This window comes from Tigriopus californicus, chromosome 1 (assembly GCF_007210705.1).
Source record: "Tigriopus californicus strain San Diego chromosome 1, Tcal_SD_v2.1, whole genome shotgun sequence".
NCBI lineage: Eukaryota > Metazoa > Arthropoda > Copepoda > Harpacticoida > Harpacticidae > Tigriopus > Tigriopus californicus.
This window is the reverse complement of record NC_081440.1, coordinates 3794491-3812357: the sequence shown is the minus strand read 5'-3', so window position 1 is coordinate 3812357 and position 17867 is coordinate 3794491. Positions and strand designations below refer to the sequence as shown.

Here is a 17867-nt window from a genome sequence, read left to right as displayed (position 1 = left end):
AGAAAAGGTCCCTACAACATACTATGGTTCCATTTTCATCGCATGAATTTTCAGTGAGCTTGTCAGAACAGGTCCATGGCTTTGCCGCAATGAAAGGTAAATGAGAAGGTACATGCGATACCTATTTATCCTATCCTCACAATAGCAGAGAGGAGTGTTCGGACCGAGAGTCTCATTAACGCCATCACTTTGTTCGCACTGGTTTCTAATCGGGTTCGCCAAGATAAACGGGGATAATGAAGACCAATCTTCAGAAAAGAAATCACATCGGCCTCAGTTTGATAAGCATCGAAGCCGAAGAAGCGACATGACATCCAGAGAAACCCCATATTGAGACACCAGACGAAGAAATCAAGCTGGCAAAATCAGAGAAAACGAACATGTGATTTGATTAATCAGCGGTTGAAATGAGCTCGATCTGGCAATCACATCGTACAGTACGTCACCCTACTATTGTGGAGAAGAAGTGACGAGACACTCTGTTCGCGTAGTACGAGCTACGTTCGGAGATGGGTTCACTAGATAATGACGAGATTTCTCCAATCCCGGATTCCGCATGGAAGTGGTACTCGAACGACTTTTCTGAAAACTAGCGATTCCTTGTTGTGCGGTCAAGTCCCTCTCTCGGCCATCTATAAAAGTTCATGTTTCCAAGACATTTTGTACGCCAAATGCTTCGATTGCATATCACGAAGTGTGTTTCTTGGCGGATTGATCCACGTGCTCATTGCAACCTTGACATATTGGAGAAGACTCGGGGACTCGGGAGCCATTTCACATTCCAGAAGCTCCTTGGAAACGATCCTTGGAAACGAAATTGCTTTTTGGTTATTAGCCGTCCATTTAATCACCCTACTCCATTATTGCCATCAGATTTTTGGGTAGTCTATACTCAGAAGCAGATTGTCGGGGAGGAGCGCGTCCAAACCAATTGGAAACTAGGCTCATTCGAATGTCTGTTTTACTGTATATCATAGCACGTTTCCAAAAAGGGTAGAATGGAAGTTTGCGGTGTCTAGGCAACTTGCGCTTCACGGGGGTCTCATTTATTCATTCTTTCCAATTAATCAAACGCGCCTTTCCGTGACAAAGCAGGATATATCAAAGTGGCTTCATTCAACAGCAATGGAAGAAACAAGTGTACTTTGGAAGTCCTTGTTTGAAATGGTGGAAATCGAGGCGAAATCCTACTAGAAACGATTTACCAAGCTAGCCTCTGGTCAAATGGGCATTTTTACCTTCCCCTTGGCTAAAACTCGACGATTCACCCAAGTTCAAAATCATTCTCGTGAGTATTAATCTAGGGCAAAAGAATTCGATCGAAATCTTTCAATTTTCGTTACTCGGCGAACAGTTTACGACCATTGGAACATTTCACCACCTTGCATTACCCACTTGGAAGGGCAATAAAAACCTTCTGTATGACTGGGAGTTTTTGGGAACCCTTAGAAATTGGGCCAGAATGCTAGCAACAACCCTGGGCAATTTGAGCAAAAACTGGAACCTGGAAATGGCATCCAAGTGGAGGGAATAAAAAGATGTGGTCGGCTGTGATACATATCTGTTCATCGTGTGGGTGGAGTTTGATACTGAAAAGAGTCATCCGGTTTATTGTTGAAACTGTGGCAAAATTGGGTTCAACAAATGACAAATGATTGACTGGACTCGACGTAAAAGTGTACAATTGCGTTTCAAACGTTTCTTTGCATTTGCCTGACTGAAATACCTTTTTAGGCAGTACAATTTAAAGTCAGATATGGAGAAACTCTCCGATATTGAAAGGTCAGTTCTAAAGCATAAAAGTTAACAATCTACAAACTTGACATTCCAATCCTCAGGGAGATAAGTGCTACCCTTAGATACGTAGATAATACCCCGCACATTCATGATATGAAACTTTTTTGAAATCCACTGACCTTTAGATTTGGAGAGAAAAATGTGTTCCTCCTTCTTAGGTAAGATGAGTGCCTAAGTGCACAATTTAACCCAAGCGAATGAAGATCCACTAGTTTCAATTAGTTCTTGGTTTGTGCTGCATTATCCCCAAATTGTTTGTCCCCATCCATCGTTGATTCACCGATACCTTTGTAGGTAGAATGTCGTTGAGCCAAATCAAGTACCACTTCTAGGTAGTGTTTGTTTTGGTACCAAAATATTAGCCAATTTCATACAAAATTGCATTATTCACGGTACATGGTGGGTAAGTGGTTGGTTCCGTATAATGATGAGAAAGATGGAGAAAGAATCAGAGGTGATGCCCTTTTCACGCCATAAATCGTGAGTCTTACGGAACTGGTGATTTGAAAAGACATCATGGCCTCCATAAATCAAAGATGAATTGGTGCAACGAAGTCCCACTTTTGGAGTAACAAACTGGTTTTGGATTCCTTGAGATGTCATCAGAAACAAACATTTGAACAAAGTCTAAAACGGAATGCATCAGCGTTCTTCTTCATCATTTGACGGCGGAATGTGAATACGAAATATTTGTGGGTTTCCGTTCCTGAGGCGGGCAATGATGTGCCCTATGCATGGATTTGTATCTCACCAGATATCTGAGGTTGTGTCCAAGCTTTGATTCTCACGCGAATCATCCCAGAACTAAATATTATCCCAAACGCTGAATGCGCATCTGTTTGGTCAACTTCAAGAGCCAATATTTATCCACGGTTCAAGAAACAATCTGTCTATTGGAGAGTTCCATAAGTCGGTGGGGAAGCAAGAATGATTGGATCCTATCACAGAGTTACACAGAGCACCAATGAATGGTGCACTCTGAGTACTTGATTCTATCATACTAACATCCACCAAATGGGCATTTTACCATTTTTAAGGAATCCTTTACGTGGTAAAAATGCTTTGTACGGAGCAGAGCATGGCATGCATTTCTATTCTTTGAAATCATGATTGTATGCCCAATCTTTTACCCATCTCTATGGCAATAAGAGGGCTGTAGAGATCATTCTAGTTGAAGGAGACGAGTTCTATCGACCAGATGATGCCATTCCCGATTTGGGAAAGGTCAAGTGGCTCTCTGGCCAATTTGGGATCAAATTTTCTTGTTCTGTGTTCGATTTCCTTTACCTGTAATTTGTTGCTTGTCATCATCATAGTACACTTTATAAAAGTTTTAATTTTTGACACAAGATGGAGAGAGTTGTGCTGTATAAATACTAGGTGTAGTAGGAAACCATGGTCAAAAGTACATTTACTGTATTGTCCACAAAGCAAAAACAGATGGCCCTTCTAGTTAATATTCCTCCGACCTAAAAGCATCCTTGTGATTCAGAGTTCTATTGATCTCACAACTTAACAATGAAGTGTCGATTCTTCAAGCAATCTCAAGCTTTGATCAGAGTTTGGTAACGAACACACAATAAAGGTAGACGAACTATTCATCAATCTTAGATCACGAACTGACAAGTGATTTTGAAAGGCATTGACAGGGGTCAGAGGTGATTGGCCAAGTCTGAGCATGAGATTAGAGCCATCCTCTTCTATCTCTGGGACGAAATCATTCACTCCATCAACCTAAAATCCGTCTTCCCAATGCAGTCTTCATGACTGATGTCAGGGATGTGTCAATTGATCAAGCTCAGAGCTCACGCAATCTGTTCAAAACCTTGTTTTTCTTTCCCAAAATGACAGGACTCTTTTCGACTTGAACCGCTTGGAAAGTTTTGAATGGCAAGGAATTATTTAGGTAGAGAGAGGCCTAATAAACGCCTGAGGTTTACTCCGGGTCTTTATCGGTGTTCACTTTCTCTCAAAACCGTGCTTTGAACAACAATAGCTGAAGCGTGATCGCTGACAGCGACCGACAACTCTGTTCACAAATCCTCCATGGCTTTCTTGGCTACATTTCTTTCAAGTCATGGCCAGACACTCTCTAATATATCGCCAGACAAAGGAATCTCCCAATTCTATAAAACTTAGCGTCTTGATTGAGATCTGATCCTGAAAAATATCCATCCACACACAAGCCTCTGGCACTCTCCTGTGCTCAAATATGCCCGAACAGATGAATCCAATGTGAAGGCAATTAGTCTGTCCGTCACATAGCACAATGCGTTTCGCCATGTGGAAAAAGGCGGAATGGCCGCCAGGTAGAGGTGTGTGACGATTGCCACTCTAGTGCTAGGTTGTTATGGATGGTTTTCTCATGGTAAAGGTGTCAAATATTGAAACAAAGAGACGGTACCCACCAAAAGGAACCACGAAGGCCCATTTACAGCCTCAATACATGATACGGCTATGCTGTCTTTTGGCATACCATCCACGAGTGCCTGTGGTGCCGGGATCCATTCTTATCTGGTGAAAGTCTGCAATTTTAAATGCCAATCACCACGAGCTATGGCACCCAAACGCTTTGATAAGAATCTTCCGTTCAATGGCTATTCCAAACAGGAGCACTTCCTTCAGGAAGGGTGCTCCATCATATCTTGAACCATTACCAACCGATAATCAAATTATCATGCAGCTTCTTCCCTCCATTTCTATTGCCAAATATGTTGGAAGTTTGGTGGGCCTTGGTGACCAGATGAGTACCTTGGTAAAAACCCTAGACTTGGGTTATTGTAAAGCGAAGAGTTAGATTGTCAATGAAAACCCCTCTAGAAAAATCACAGGACATTAAAGAAAGAAGCTAGATTGAGCATGAAAAATGTTTTCTCACGTTTTGACATGCCAAGGGTAGTTATGAAGACAATCTTGTAGTTCTGCCCCCCCAAAAACCTCCAAAAAGCCAAATGATTTGGAGCAGTCACAGATTGAAGCAAGACAACGAACAAAAAATGCATCAGACTTGTTAACAACATCGAAATATCGTAAAAAAACGACTAGCTCAGACTTTTGTCCCAGAACAAAGCACCACACCCTTGGAGTTTGCCGATTTTTCGAAAGAAAATTAAAAAAAAGCCCTGGACATGGCAAACAGGAGATAATTTCGAGATTTTTTCCACATAGTTTCCAGCTCTAGTTTTTTTCCAAGAGCTGGTCACCCTATAGGTAAGCTAGAGGTAAGCTAGCTCGAAGTTACAGTGTTGCCTATTTTACGGGTGAGACCGATTGAAATGGAACTGTGGTGTCGTGACTTGACTCTTACCTAATCACGATGAAACTCCAGGAGTCCGGACCGACCACAATTTGTAAGAGGTTTCACGTACAAGTTTCGTGCCCTGATTTGTGATTGTGTGTCAACAAGAGACAGCGAGACAATTGGTCTTGATGAGGGTGATAATGATTTTGGCCAGAATTGAACTCTCTCCCAGTCTTCAGCGTAATGTAGCTCTCGATTAAAGTAAGACTAAGCGAACAAAAAGGTTATGCATTGCCTAGATTTTTCTTCTCTTATTTGAACGGCGGCCGAGGGCGAAAAACATGTTGAGCCAGTCAAGTATTAGTCTTGGCTCCTACCACTCCAAAACACTTCCATAACTTAGATGGTTAATCTATCTTGAAGGATGCTATCTCATGTGCAAAAGATGCTCCTAGCAGTATCATTCCATCCTCCAGATCCTTCTCTCGTCTCAGACGGACAATCAGATCAGGATTAGAAATTCCCAAGGCGTCAGTTATATATCGGTTTATGTACTACTCGAGAAATAATCAAGGAACTTGATGAAAGAAACGGATTAATGCTCATCGTGAGAGTTTTTCTAACTCCACGTACGAATGGCTCTTCGAACTGGAGAGGTTAGATAAAAGATAGTGTTGTCTGTATAGGGCCGTCATCATGTAAAGTAGTCGGGTATCAGATGGTGGCCAAAGAGCGTCAAGTGAAACCTAACAGATTCGGTCCAGAAGCCCCTCTTTCTATCTCACTCACTCATTCTTTCTCACTCTTATGATATCTCAGTTGTTCCTCTGTTTTATTTCAGGTGATGCATGTCCATTTGGAGGACCATCATGTGGTTCGAAAACGCAGCATAAATCAAAATCTAAGAATCAAGCTCTTTTATGATGAAAGTGTGTACAAGTAAGTAAATCAAAGGACGTTGATATTATCTATTTTCAATCAATGCATGTTCATGAGAAAACTAAGAATCTCCGGTGTCAAGGGAGCATGAAAAATGTATAGTAAGCGAAACGATAGCCAGGCAAGATAATGACAACATCCTTGGTGTCAGGTCATTGAAGTATATTCACTGAATCCCCTCAATGCGACGGTGACTGATCGTTCTGATCATTGAGCATTGAATTTTGTACCATGTTCAACTTGCAACCATAGCCATATCACAACAGAGAACGCAATTTCACTTTTAACCTGAGAAAGATCAATGTCCATGCAATACAATGCTGATAATTTAGACGATACAGACAATTCCAAAGCAAAAGCAGCTTGACATACACTTTAGAGCTCACAATGATCCTTTGTCCTTTTGTAACACTGCGTCTTTTGGTCACCCTGAAATTAACCCTAGAGCTCCTCATTATCACAATATTACACTACTGTTCCGATGAACCCTTGGTAATATCCGAAATGACTGATTGTATTACATTGTATTGGAAGACGAAATCATCGGCCAGAGATGATCGCTATCCGTCCTTTCTCCCAATGCATGAAATTCACTGATCTCTACATAGAGCGCAATCAGGGTTACTACCATCATTGCATGTACCACCCCAGCATCTACTCAGAGGAGCTGCCCATGCACGGTTCGCTATTATAATCAGATATTGGATCCCTATAGCGAGTGGGAGGTCCCGATTTCTCAAAGAGTTTACCAGTAAGGGCCTCCCCTTCTTTGGGCACCTTCCTTCTTTTGCATCTTGGTCCTGTTGATCAGTGAGTGTTCGTTCTTGAAGAACACTCCCTTTAAGGAGGTCAAGGTCCATGCTGGGCCTGATAGAAAATGATTTTCTACTGAACTTGGACTGGTTACTCGAGAGGTCTCCTTCCTCTTAAAGGATTGCAAAGTCGGCTCTGAGGAGGTGCTTGTGAGAAATTGGAATCCTTGACAGGGTATTCTTTAGGAAGGGCTCTCAAGTTTACTACAATTAGGATTGAACAACAAACTTGTACCAAGAGAGTGACTCCCGAAGTTTTTTTCCTGTCGGGCCAGAGTGATCCGTTCGGAAAAAAGATCAAAGTCTTCGCGCAATTTCGGTGCGATGCAAGCTTGAACTTTGAACACGGACGTGGGAACAATGAGAGAGGAAATCCGACATCATCGACCTTTCACTATTCTATTTGCTGTGGCGCGATGACTACACACTCTGTGGTCTCTGCCGAATAAGTTCCTGAGCTTAACCTGGGTACTGTTCTTTAAATTGAGTTGGCAGTGTCGTCTGTGAGTATGACAAAACATCGACCTTTCACTATTCTATTTGCTGTGGCGCGATGACTACACACTCTGTGGTCTCTGCCGACTAAGTTCCTGGGCTTAACCTGGGTACTGTTCTTTAAATTGAGTTGGCTGTGTCGTCTGTGAGTATGACAAAACACTGACCGTTCAAAGAGCGCTGAACTCCATGGAAAATTTCAAACTGACATGTAATACTAGTGCAGACAGAAATCAACTTCAAGCTGGAAAGTTGAACGATGACAAACCTGTTTGGTAACCCTGCAAGTTTTCGCAGGTTTGTGATATCCCTATGCATGTGGATACAATACGATAATCATTTGCACACGCAATGTTCTTTGGGCACATGTTTTGGTTCGCATTTGGAGGGGTCGGTTGAATCATAGAGGAAGCAACTCCTAGAGAGAGCGATGAGACCTAGCCAGGCGGACTACTTTTCAGAGTAAATGGATGTCAGCTGACCGGCTCCTAGCGTATAGTTTCTGATTGTAGAGGCGCTGCTTTTTACCAGCTAGAGTTGCACTGTCCACTGGATACCGATTCAGCTGCACTAAAAAACACAAGGAACTCGATTTTTACTCTTTTATGTTACTTCTTCTATGGTTGAATGGTCGAAAGAGAGCAAGATTTGTATTTCAGAAACAGTTCAGTTCGTATCTCGCAACCTCATGAATTGTTTATCGCTGAACATTGGTTTGAGTTTTAAGATCAGAATTTCTTATTGCTCTAGGGGTTGGTTCAAAAGGTAGTTGTTGAAAAATCTAAATCTAACCGAATGCCCCTTTCTAAAGCTCTTTTGACCTTCTAGAATTTAGAAACTCGCCTGAAATTAATTGTTATGTTAGGCATATCGTTGGTTGCCGCAGATAATATTTGTCATGGAAGTGTAATTTTGTTGACATCCACCTTATAAAGTCTTGAAGGTCAAACATAAAATTGAGTATTCTTGCCCCCGCGGAACTTTCCAAACTTCGACATCCAATCAAAAACTCTCACATTTTCACCCAGTTCAGTGGAACATTATTTCCTCCTTGATGTTGATACCGTCAATCAAACATTGCCCCGATTTCAAACATATAATTACATCAAGACTCAGCTCGCCAATTTCTTACCAGGTCGTACTGTTCGTACCTCATCCATAATTGCATACCCGGGTTGGATACATGAATTTTTTAGTCGATATTTCTCCTTGAATCGTGCATCGTTGATGTGTGATTCGCACGTCACTTGACATGATAAAGAGAATCAAGCACCACCGAGCATAAATAATGGATCTCAGTCCTCCAGACGTACCGAAAACCAAGGTGACATTTGAAAACACCCCTGTCAAGGCTGAAAGGGTTAAAAGAGCCCTCTCAAGTTCATCTAGTACTATTAAACGCGTTTCAAACAACTAGACAGATCTCAGTCAAATAGGATTGTTATCCCGTTTTCCCCGTCTAAATTTGTTTTGATACCGCATTTGGGCAACTAAACCTCTCGACAGCAAACTGAACATTCTAGGTCCAACAACCAGCAATGATTGTAGACTTTTAAGCGCCCAAAGCATGTCTCCATCTCGGAATCCAACCCGCCACGTTCTTTGAACGAGTGAAACGAGGAAGAGACGAAGAAGTCGTTTTCTTTGTTCTGACTTCTGACTGTTCAGCTCTCGCTGAGGGGCAAACCAAGACAAAAGATAGATCAGAAACCACTCTGGTTCAGACTTCAGACCCTTCTTCCGAGGCGTTGAAATGAGGCGCTAGACCATGGGCAAGAAGGATAACCATATGCTGGAGAAGGGTAGAGAGTTGAAACTTTTGTTTACATTTTTACACGACACTTTGGAATCTTTTAACCCGTTTCTAGAATGCATAGATCACGGAGGTTCTCGAAATTCTCTTTTCGACATGCTCTGAGAGAATTGAGCGGAGAAGCCGTCCAGGATTTAGGAAACGTTAATCCATAGAAATTGAAACGATGGTGATAAAACAACAACGGTTGTAAATACCTTGATGAATGTGATAAGGGGAAAGAGTTTTGGGAAACCAAGACATGACAAAACTTCCTGTCAGGTTTGCCGGGATGTGGTTGATGCGTTGGCATCACTTTCCGGATGCCAATTACAGAAAGGGATAAACGACGTCATCATTAAGAAAACGTGAGCATTCCAGACCGAAGTGAGGCTGTCACATTCATTACATTATCTAATAAATGTTCAAAGCTAGCTTTCATTTGAAAGGTGAACGAACACTTCAGACTTTTCAGGACTCAGTCAACACTGAGATTAAACCAGGGTAACGGTTGTCGTAGTTTTGGCAAGAAGCAACCCAAAATAATTTCATAACATGTGGGCTACACTGAAAGTGTCTCATTTTGCCTCAGTTGTTGTGTGAATCTAGGAAGATGGTATTTTGTTGAGCAAAACATCACGATCTGTTCCTGGCATGAAGAAACAGCATGAATGCATTCGAACCTAAGAACTTCCTGCTAAACACTTCCGTAACCTTTCGGTTTGTCAAAAAGCGGGATTTTATTTTTCATTTTCATCAGTCGAGACTAGGGATGTAAACAAATCGTGCAATTGCACTCATTTGCAGGATCATCATTATATTCAAGGATAAGGTCTCCTTCATATATTTGAACTTTTTTGGTAGTTGCATAGTTCATATTTTTTGGCAGGGTTTGAGTATTTTTCTGGCTATTTTCATGAGCTTTGTACTTTAAGCATTGAGTGTATTGGCTTTGCTATCCAAATTGAATTTTCTGACTTAAACATTACACGCCACTGACCTATCTTGATAGATGAGTCTGAATAGCTGATATAAAGCCACTCATGAATTCTTAAATCTAACTAGAAATAGATCAAATTTAAACAAAACCCAGTTCTTCGTCAGTTAGATTCGAAACTTCTCATTATCTGGTTCTAAGCTTTTCTCTTTGTGTTTTTTGGTTCAAGTTAATTCGTTTTTTGTCATTTTCATTACCTTTTGTACAGTGATTCCACCTCAAAATTGAGCCATTAGTTTCACTTTTAAAATGTTACCCAAAAGCACATGTGATAAGCCGTAACGTCAGCGTACCACATGACATCCCAAAAAAGCATTTGGGCCATAAGAGTGGAAAACGTAAGAGCTTGCTTGTGAAGAAACCGAAGATTACGAAGGGTGAAAAGTGATTCTTTATAAAGTTGATTGATTTCGAGTTGGATGGGCATAACCAAAAGAGCTTTCAGTCCATCTCCACAATCACCTCTAATGGGACCGAAAAATGGAAAGGATGCCGTAAATGCATGAACGGGTCTCATCAAAGGCTCGTATTCAATTCCTTCTCCTCGTCCACTATTAGCATTCAGGGCTTTTCCAATCTCATATTTGGACAGTCATTTTCATTTTTTTTCTTTGGTGAAAAGACTGTGGCGATTCGGGCTAGCCTCTGATTGTTATTAGTGTGGACGATGATGATGATGATGATGATGATAATGAACATTGTTTATGTTCGTCTAACTCATCTAACCGGCTCAATCTACTCATCCCAGAGGCTGGTAGTGCACGATGCCATCCACGATCTCGTCACATGACTTTCCTCGCTCAAATGCACACACTCACAATGCGTATCTGGAGAAGTACCCAATATGTACTCGTACAGGAGCGCTTTGTCCCAAAAGTTACGATAGCTTTGTATTTTGATCACAACATAATTTTATATTTCATAATGAAAATAACTTGGTGCGCCATTATATGGTGGTCTCGAATCGATCCTAGTATTCTATGTCTGTGTGCAACAAAATGATACGACTTATCACATTAGGCTATAAAGATTGAATCACTTTAATCATTTTTATAAAGCAAAGGTTCGTTCAAATTCATCTATTGCAAAATATACTTTTATAGCACTAAACTAATTTCAAGAAAATATTGGGCCATACAAGCTTCATTTGTAACATTAACACCATTTCAAACCTTAAACATATGTCGGATAAAACTTTTGGGATACTTTGCATGCTTGAACCAGACTCAAGAGCGAAGCGAATGCCAAGATATCCCAGATATGACATTACAGTCGAGCCTTTTTAGATGATCAGAAAGATGAAGATGACGCTGATCATGAGCAAGCGGCTTGCGCAATTTGCTCCCTGGGCACGAGTATCCAAAAACATACGACTTGAAGAGGATGCCCTCACTCGCAAACACATCGTGTACCATTGGCGAAGAATATCTCCTCTCAAACTCGATGCTAATGAAGTTACAACCTACATGGAGTGAGTACAGTAAGACCACTGAAAGCAGGCTGACAAACCAAGTTCTCCGCCTTGCTAATCGGTCTATTCACTCCGTGTCGTTCCTCCTCCGAAAATAGTTAAGCTCATTCGTACCACTCTTTTGGGAGACACCACCAAAATACCAGAGCATCATTGAAAATGCCATCGTGATCAAAGCATTCCTAGCCCATATCCCAGTGATGCGCTTTCCTCGCACTTTGAGGCTTCAGTCGAGACCTATCAAGGTCGAAGGGCGATGCTCGAAAAGGGCCTTGTTAGTGTTTGTGTTACGTCAAGGTTTGAAAACAAATCCTAAATGAATGACTTAATCAGAACGTCTAATCAACGACCCAACGAGACTGAAGCCTAAATTTCACATGGGTCGTCAAGACTGGAACAGAAGCTTGACCAGCATCTTGCAGTAAAAGTTGACCGTGTTTATGTCGAACGTCTGACGAAATGTTGGGTCTCAAAGGACAATTATTCTTTTGGTCAGATTAGTTTGAAATAGGCAAAAAGTGAAAGCACCACGATCGAAATAAATGTGGCATTTGGGATTTTTATCCAGAGAACAACTTTTAGACATGAGCTTCAACACATAGATGCCATGTATATTTGGTTGGTTAGAAATGGAACTCATCAAAGAGGCTTCTCTATATATGTATGAATAAGTTTTAACAACAGCCCAATCTATTTGCATTTTTCGGATGAGCCTTCTATGATGAGGCCGAATCAAAAATAGGTGTGCGAGTACCATATCTTCATGATTGGGAAGATATATGGTGGGTTTTCTCAAATTGCTCAAACATCACGAATGGGGCAACCTCCAGAATACTGTTTGTCACGAAACCATTACACAAGTTACATCATGTGGGCATGACGTTGGCATGTCTTGAATGCAAGCACAATCCATTCGTTTCTGACCACCCAAGGATGGATGGCCTCACGACCATGGCCTTTTTTCTTTGGACGACAACGACGGCAGCAAAGATAATTACGCAATGGAAGATTGTCAATTAAGCTCAAAACACGTGGAAGAATCAACGAATTCAACGAATCACAAAGGCCCTGGAAACCTGATTTAATCTTTTCTTGTGATTGCCTTTAAGAAGTGTTCATTCCAAAGTGTCATTCTCTCAGAATCGTTGCAATCAGAAGATTGTGAAAGTTAAAAAAAAAGCGGGGCAAATTGAAATACCAGACGATTGCTTCATCCAAAAGTCATGAAACTCGAGACCCAGCAAGACTCTCAGAATGAGAAGGATATCACTTTATGGTCGTCTTGGCAGAACTCCAAGGAGGAGTAAGGGGACCTCGGGTCATGAATAGTAATAGTTTGGCCCCAATCGCTGCTGATTTGGCTGATGTGAGTGATCGTGAATATCATCCCGTAATTGACCATGATCCGAGGGATTTTCCCAAACTTGTGGTCAAAAAAAATCGAAGGTTGTGCGGCATTCCTCGCTTTAGACAGGTGTTATCTGTCTGCTCGAGAGCAAATCAATATCTTTTAATTGTTTGCTTTTGTCGGCCATTTTCAATGTCAAGTTTGAAGGACACTCGATTATTATGGCCAGTGTTTGGACGAACCAAAGGACACGTCAAGCTAAGTTTGAATCGAGTGATGAAAGTGGAAATTCTTCTCTTTTCCTTTATCGTATCACTACATTGCTTCTTGTTCACGAGGATAAGACCGTTAAATTCCGACACAGAGAAAAAAATGAATGGAGCCACTTTTCAACACTTCAGAGACACTACCATTATTTTGTTTCCAATTTGCTGATAATTACTAGTTTATCTTATCTCCTCGTTGCCGTGGCAATATGGAATAAAGTATACGCAACAGTACTTTATGCCTATTGAAACAAGGACGTTAATAAGACCTTCACTTTCCATGTTTGTCAACCAATTTGAAATGATATTGCATTTCCACATGAGTCACTGTACTCAAAACGTGATCTCGAGTTTTGAAGTATCTTGGACTTTCCTAGGTTTCCTTCTTCTTGAGAATTGGTAGTGGTGGTGGTGGTTAGGAGAATGGTTTATGGTTCGCTCGCCAAAGGAAACGAACAAATTTGGATGCTTCGTTTACGGTCGTTTAAGACTTGCCGTTTGTCTGAGACCACGAAATTGGATTAACCTTGAATCAATTTTTGCTGCAGTGCATGGTCTCCTTCAGGGCGTCATTCTTAAACCGCATCCCTCTCGCCCTTATATAGCAAACAACATCGGTAGGTTGTCATGAGCTAAAAATCAATGTACAATCCAAAAAAGGAGAATCTGACCGGGAAAGAGATATAAATACTGTTTTGACATTCGATTTTGATCTTCGTCGAGAAAAGAAAACAAAGGTCCAATTTCTCATCCTTTGTCCCTTTGGCTTGTTTACTCGGGCCGCTCCATCCTTCCTAAACGTGACCATGACAAATGTGTTCTTGTTGAAAAAGACCAGCCCTTATCATGTCATAACGACCAAATTTGGTCTTTAGCGGTTCACTCGAGAACAACTCCCATATTATGATAATTGCTTTGAACTCAACCTTCAAAGTCCAGAGTTGAGCCAAGTAAGTGCCTGTTGACGTCTCTCAGTTTGAACGTGTTTCCAAGAGGGATCAATGAATCGAGATTTCCCTGCCCTTCTCATTTCTACCTTGTGTCGTGTCCAACAAGCCTGGGTGTGGTTCCTGAAACAGCCTCTTCAATATCTTAAAGAGGTTCATCCCGCCCTTCTTCAAGAAGAAAGACTTTTGCCAAGCACGAAACGCAAAGAAGGAAATGACTTTTCTGAATATTGAACAAAACGCCTTAATCGTCATCTACGGTAATCATTTTGCACTTGCATTTAATGCCGGCAGTTCAAGGTGAAAGAAACCGTCCTTATGGGAAACATAACCTGGACAAGCTACCAAAAAAAAACTCGAGCTCCCATTATGGTTTGTGCCAGTAGCAAATGAACAACGATGGCCTTGAGACCTAAATCGGGTTACCTTTGTGTCCAGTGCTGTTTAGAGAGGCTAAAGGAGGACTGAGGATAACAAATCCAATAAAAGGGATACGAAGTTTCTAATTTCAAATGAAGAAGGAAAAAAGCTTTCGTTGGGCGTCAATATCGGTTTTTGTTCATTGTTAGGTGCCACTCTTTGACACCTTATGGTATATCTATTAACAGAGCATATCTATCAACAGAGCAGTGGCAGAAGAATAAGGCAAAAAAAAAGAAAATACAAGTAATTTGGAATAGAAAAACGTTGATTAAAAAAGCAAAAAAAAAAAACCAAAAGAAACAAAGTCTGCACAAATAAGGCAGCGCAGTCAGGTCAAATCGTATCGTGAGTTTTGATGTGTCATTAAATTTGTTCAAATCTGAAATGTTTTTGATGTGATCTTGAAGTATGCTCCACTATTGAGCTCCTCGCACTAAAAGCGAGGTTTTTATTTTGATGTTTTCTGTGGCACATTTTTTATTGAAAATGGATTTGTGCACTCACTGGATAAATAGTTTTTAGTGTTGAAACTCAAGCTACTGATTTATGAACAATTCCTTAAAAAAGTTAGATTTGAAATTAGATTTAGTGGCAAAATATAACAACAATTGCGCGAATAGTTTCGTGGCAGAACCGCATTTCCCCGTATTAATAATAGCAATTGGGACTATGTTGAAAACCATTTATAAATCCAGACGGATGATAATCGATGATAATCATGAGGAAGATGATAATGATGACTCTGATTGTTTCGATGTGATTCCGGGTACTCGAGAACTAATGGCCATTCTCTTATTCTCTTCCAGGTTGAATAAGCAACAATTCGAGTTAATCAATGTAAGTACACAAGTTTTTTGCTCCATCCAAAACTTAGCACCAAGGACGGGTTTCATTTGATCGAGATGGTAATTAAGAAAAGTACAATTCGAGCCCTATTGAAATGTTTCAAGGCCAACTAATATTGTCAATCCATCAAAACAGATCCTTTGTGGCCTATCAAAAGGAGGTGTCTCCATTATGAATACATTCTTCACTCCAAAGGGGTTTGAACTCATGACCCCAAATTTGATGGAACACAACTCTCTCGGGGCGAAAAAGGCCAATGACTTTTCGTACTTTAAAGGCAATTTGATGGCTTGGAACAAAGTTGAAGTGCTCTTTAAAGATAATTGGTATTGCTGTAAAATGGGCGAGTAAAAAGCCTTTTCATTTTATTTGTCCAAACAGCGTATGAGAGTTCTTTGAACTCGTGGATTTTCCCATTCATCTTCTTTCGAACCTTTTGTAAATTCCGAGGTACTTCGTTTGAAGACCTTCATTTTGAATTTTGTATGTAATACATTGTAATACATGTAAGCACATGCCCATCCAAACCGATATGAACCCTTGAACCCCTCATTAAGCAAGAGAATTGTAAGACAGGATGACTCGACACAATATACACCACTCAAAATATGGACCTCTCTCTTAATCTGAAGAATGTACTAGTTGCTACATAAAAACATAAAAAAGAAACGATAGCAACAGATAAGGTATATCAGATATAACCACCATTTTTGCAAGGGTGCTTTGCATAGATTGATCATAGGGTCTGGAAAAATTGCAACTTGAACGTCTCGGAATGTGTTTTTTTTTTCAAAGTTCCCTTTGACGTTGGCCAACCTTTCTCTTTCTTTAAAAAGGGCTTTGAAGGGCACCTCAAAGAAGAGAAAACGGTCTTCGAAAGTTGTGCCGAGGTACATACATTTCATTTATCATTGAGGGGCGGAAGGACACTCTATCTATATACCTATGCCTTGTGTAGCAATGGCTATCACAATGAGATGGGGCTTTTAAAATCACATTTCGGTGAGCGCCCTTGACTTTTTGTCCACATGGAAAGAGCGATGATGTAAAGCAATGGGCTGCGTTTGCCTCAACTAATGGGTGTTCTTTCTGTTTTACGCTTCAGAATACAGTTCTTCCCGAAGCTGTGACCTATTGGAGTAAAGCTCTTCGTGTCAGAAAAACTGAGAGTCGAATCCGTCTCAATCGGTAAGAAATAACAACACATAGTTTTGACATTAAAATGTTGAACTCACACATCTCTCGTTTGATCTCCGCGTTTCAGCAAATGTGAGCAGAATCAGGTATTTTTCAAGACCGGTGATCCCCATCCATATTGTAAGAATGCTTGCGAGGCTCGAACCATGTGCGGTGAGGTCCAAGTCCCGGAAGATCACCTGGAAGTGTGTCGGGTGTGCAACGCATTTGGACAGAACTGCAAGGTCCGAGGTGGAAATGAACCCGGACCTGGAATCGATGGGGCCGATTTCATATTCTACATCTCAGCCATGCAGACGGAGAGATGTCAAAAGGGCATGACGGTTGCCTATGCGGCTCATTGTCAACAAGAGTCTGCTTTGGACAGGTAATTATCCCTCCTAATGATACGTTTTTTTTATCTCCTCATCCTTTTGGGGGCTTTTCTTCGTTGTAAAGTGAGCTAGAAAATTACTCGTTGGCTCGAATTGTGAAGAAGAATCGGTTACAAGTTGAACTATGTACATAGTGGTACAGCAGGAGGGGATTCCCGGTTAGCCCGTGACATTTTGAATTTCAGACCGAGAACCTTTTCCAATTAAGTGATGAATGAGCTTTTCCTGTCATTCATTAAGCAGTCCTTGATTTTACTGCTTTCAATTTCCTTTCCAATTTCGAACCTCGCGTTTTCACAGATAATGAATGTATTTCCGCATTCCGTTGGCACTGCTCCAAAGTTCAGAAAGAATTTAGTCCCTCACTATCCAGAAATAGGGTACGAATCTACAAAGTGCCTCCAGGATCTCGGATTAATCCGTTTAAGAGAGAAGCAACTTTGGTTGAAATCCCTCTGTGGTCTTTTGTCATTGTTAGGCATAAAATGCTTGGGGGAAGACTTCGTTGGAAATGAATGGTATGAAACGACTTCATTTGGATGAAATCACTTTGAAAAATTGATACGTGGGCTGGATATTTTGTGTTTGCTTGGGAGTTTCAAATCGATGCGCAATTGTGGTGGTCGGATGAGGACAGAGATCTAATGTCGAAACTAGGAATCGAAAGTGAAAGTTGGTATTTGGGAAAAAAGGCGGGATCACACGCAAAACCGAATCTTACCGAAACGTCCGTCACCAACGATCCGTTTGGTGTTGAAAGTTGGAAAAACACCGACCACTAGAAGTCAATCAATCCTAATCTACCATTATCGATTGGTTATGGGTGAGACTTGGTTTCATTTCCTGCACACGTTATTGTTTTAATCAATTCTAAGATCCCAAAATATTCGCAGCCTACCCTAGCATCAATTTCATTTTCCAT

General features: G+C 40.9%; 1 protein-coding gene and 1 long non-coding RNA gene across 3 annotated transcripts in view; one reads left to right on the top strand and one right to left on the bottom strand.

The window, feature by feature from the left end:
- Positions 1-17867, top strand: part of LOC131893174 (leishmanolysin-like peptidase) — a 29581-nt gene that overhangs the window by 5388 nt on the left and 6326 nt on the right. The window contains exons 2-5 of the mRNA XM_059243142.1: positions 5880-5977; positions 15335-15365; positions 16480-16562; positions 16639-16938. Coding sequence (XP_059099125.1) covers positions 5880-5977; positions 15335-15365; positions 16480-16562; positions 16639-16938 — 512 coding nt within the window. The remainder of the gene's footprint in view (positions 1-5879; positions 5978-15334; positions 15366-16479; positions 16563-16638; positions 16939-17867) is intronic.
- LOC131893184 (uncharacterized) overlaps positions 15768-17867 on the bottom strand; it is a 7909-nt gene continuing 5809 nt past the window's right edge. Inside the window, exons 2-3 of one of the 2 annotated variants that reach the window (XR_009374643.1) lie at positions 16610-16820; positions 15768-16505 (exon numbers count right to left, since the gene is read on the bottom strand). This is a non-coding gene — a long non-coding RNA (uncharacterized LOC131893184). The remainder of the gene's footprint in view (positions 16506-16609; positions 16821-17867) is intronic. The other variant, XR_009374642.1, reaches the window with a different exon arrangement.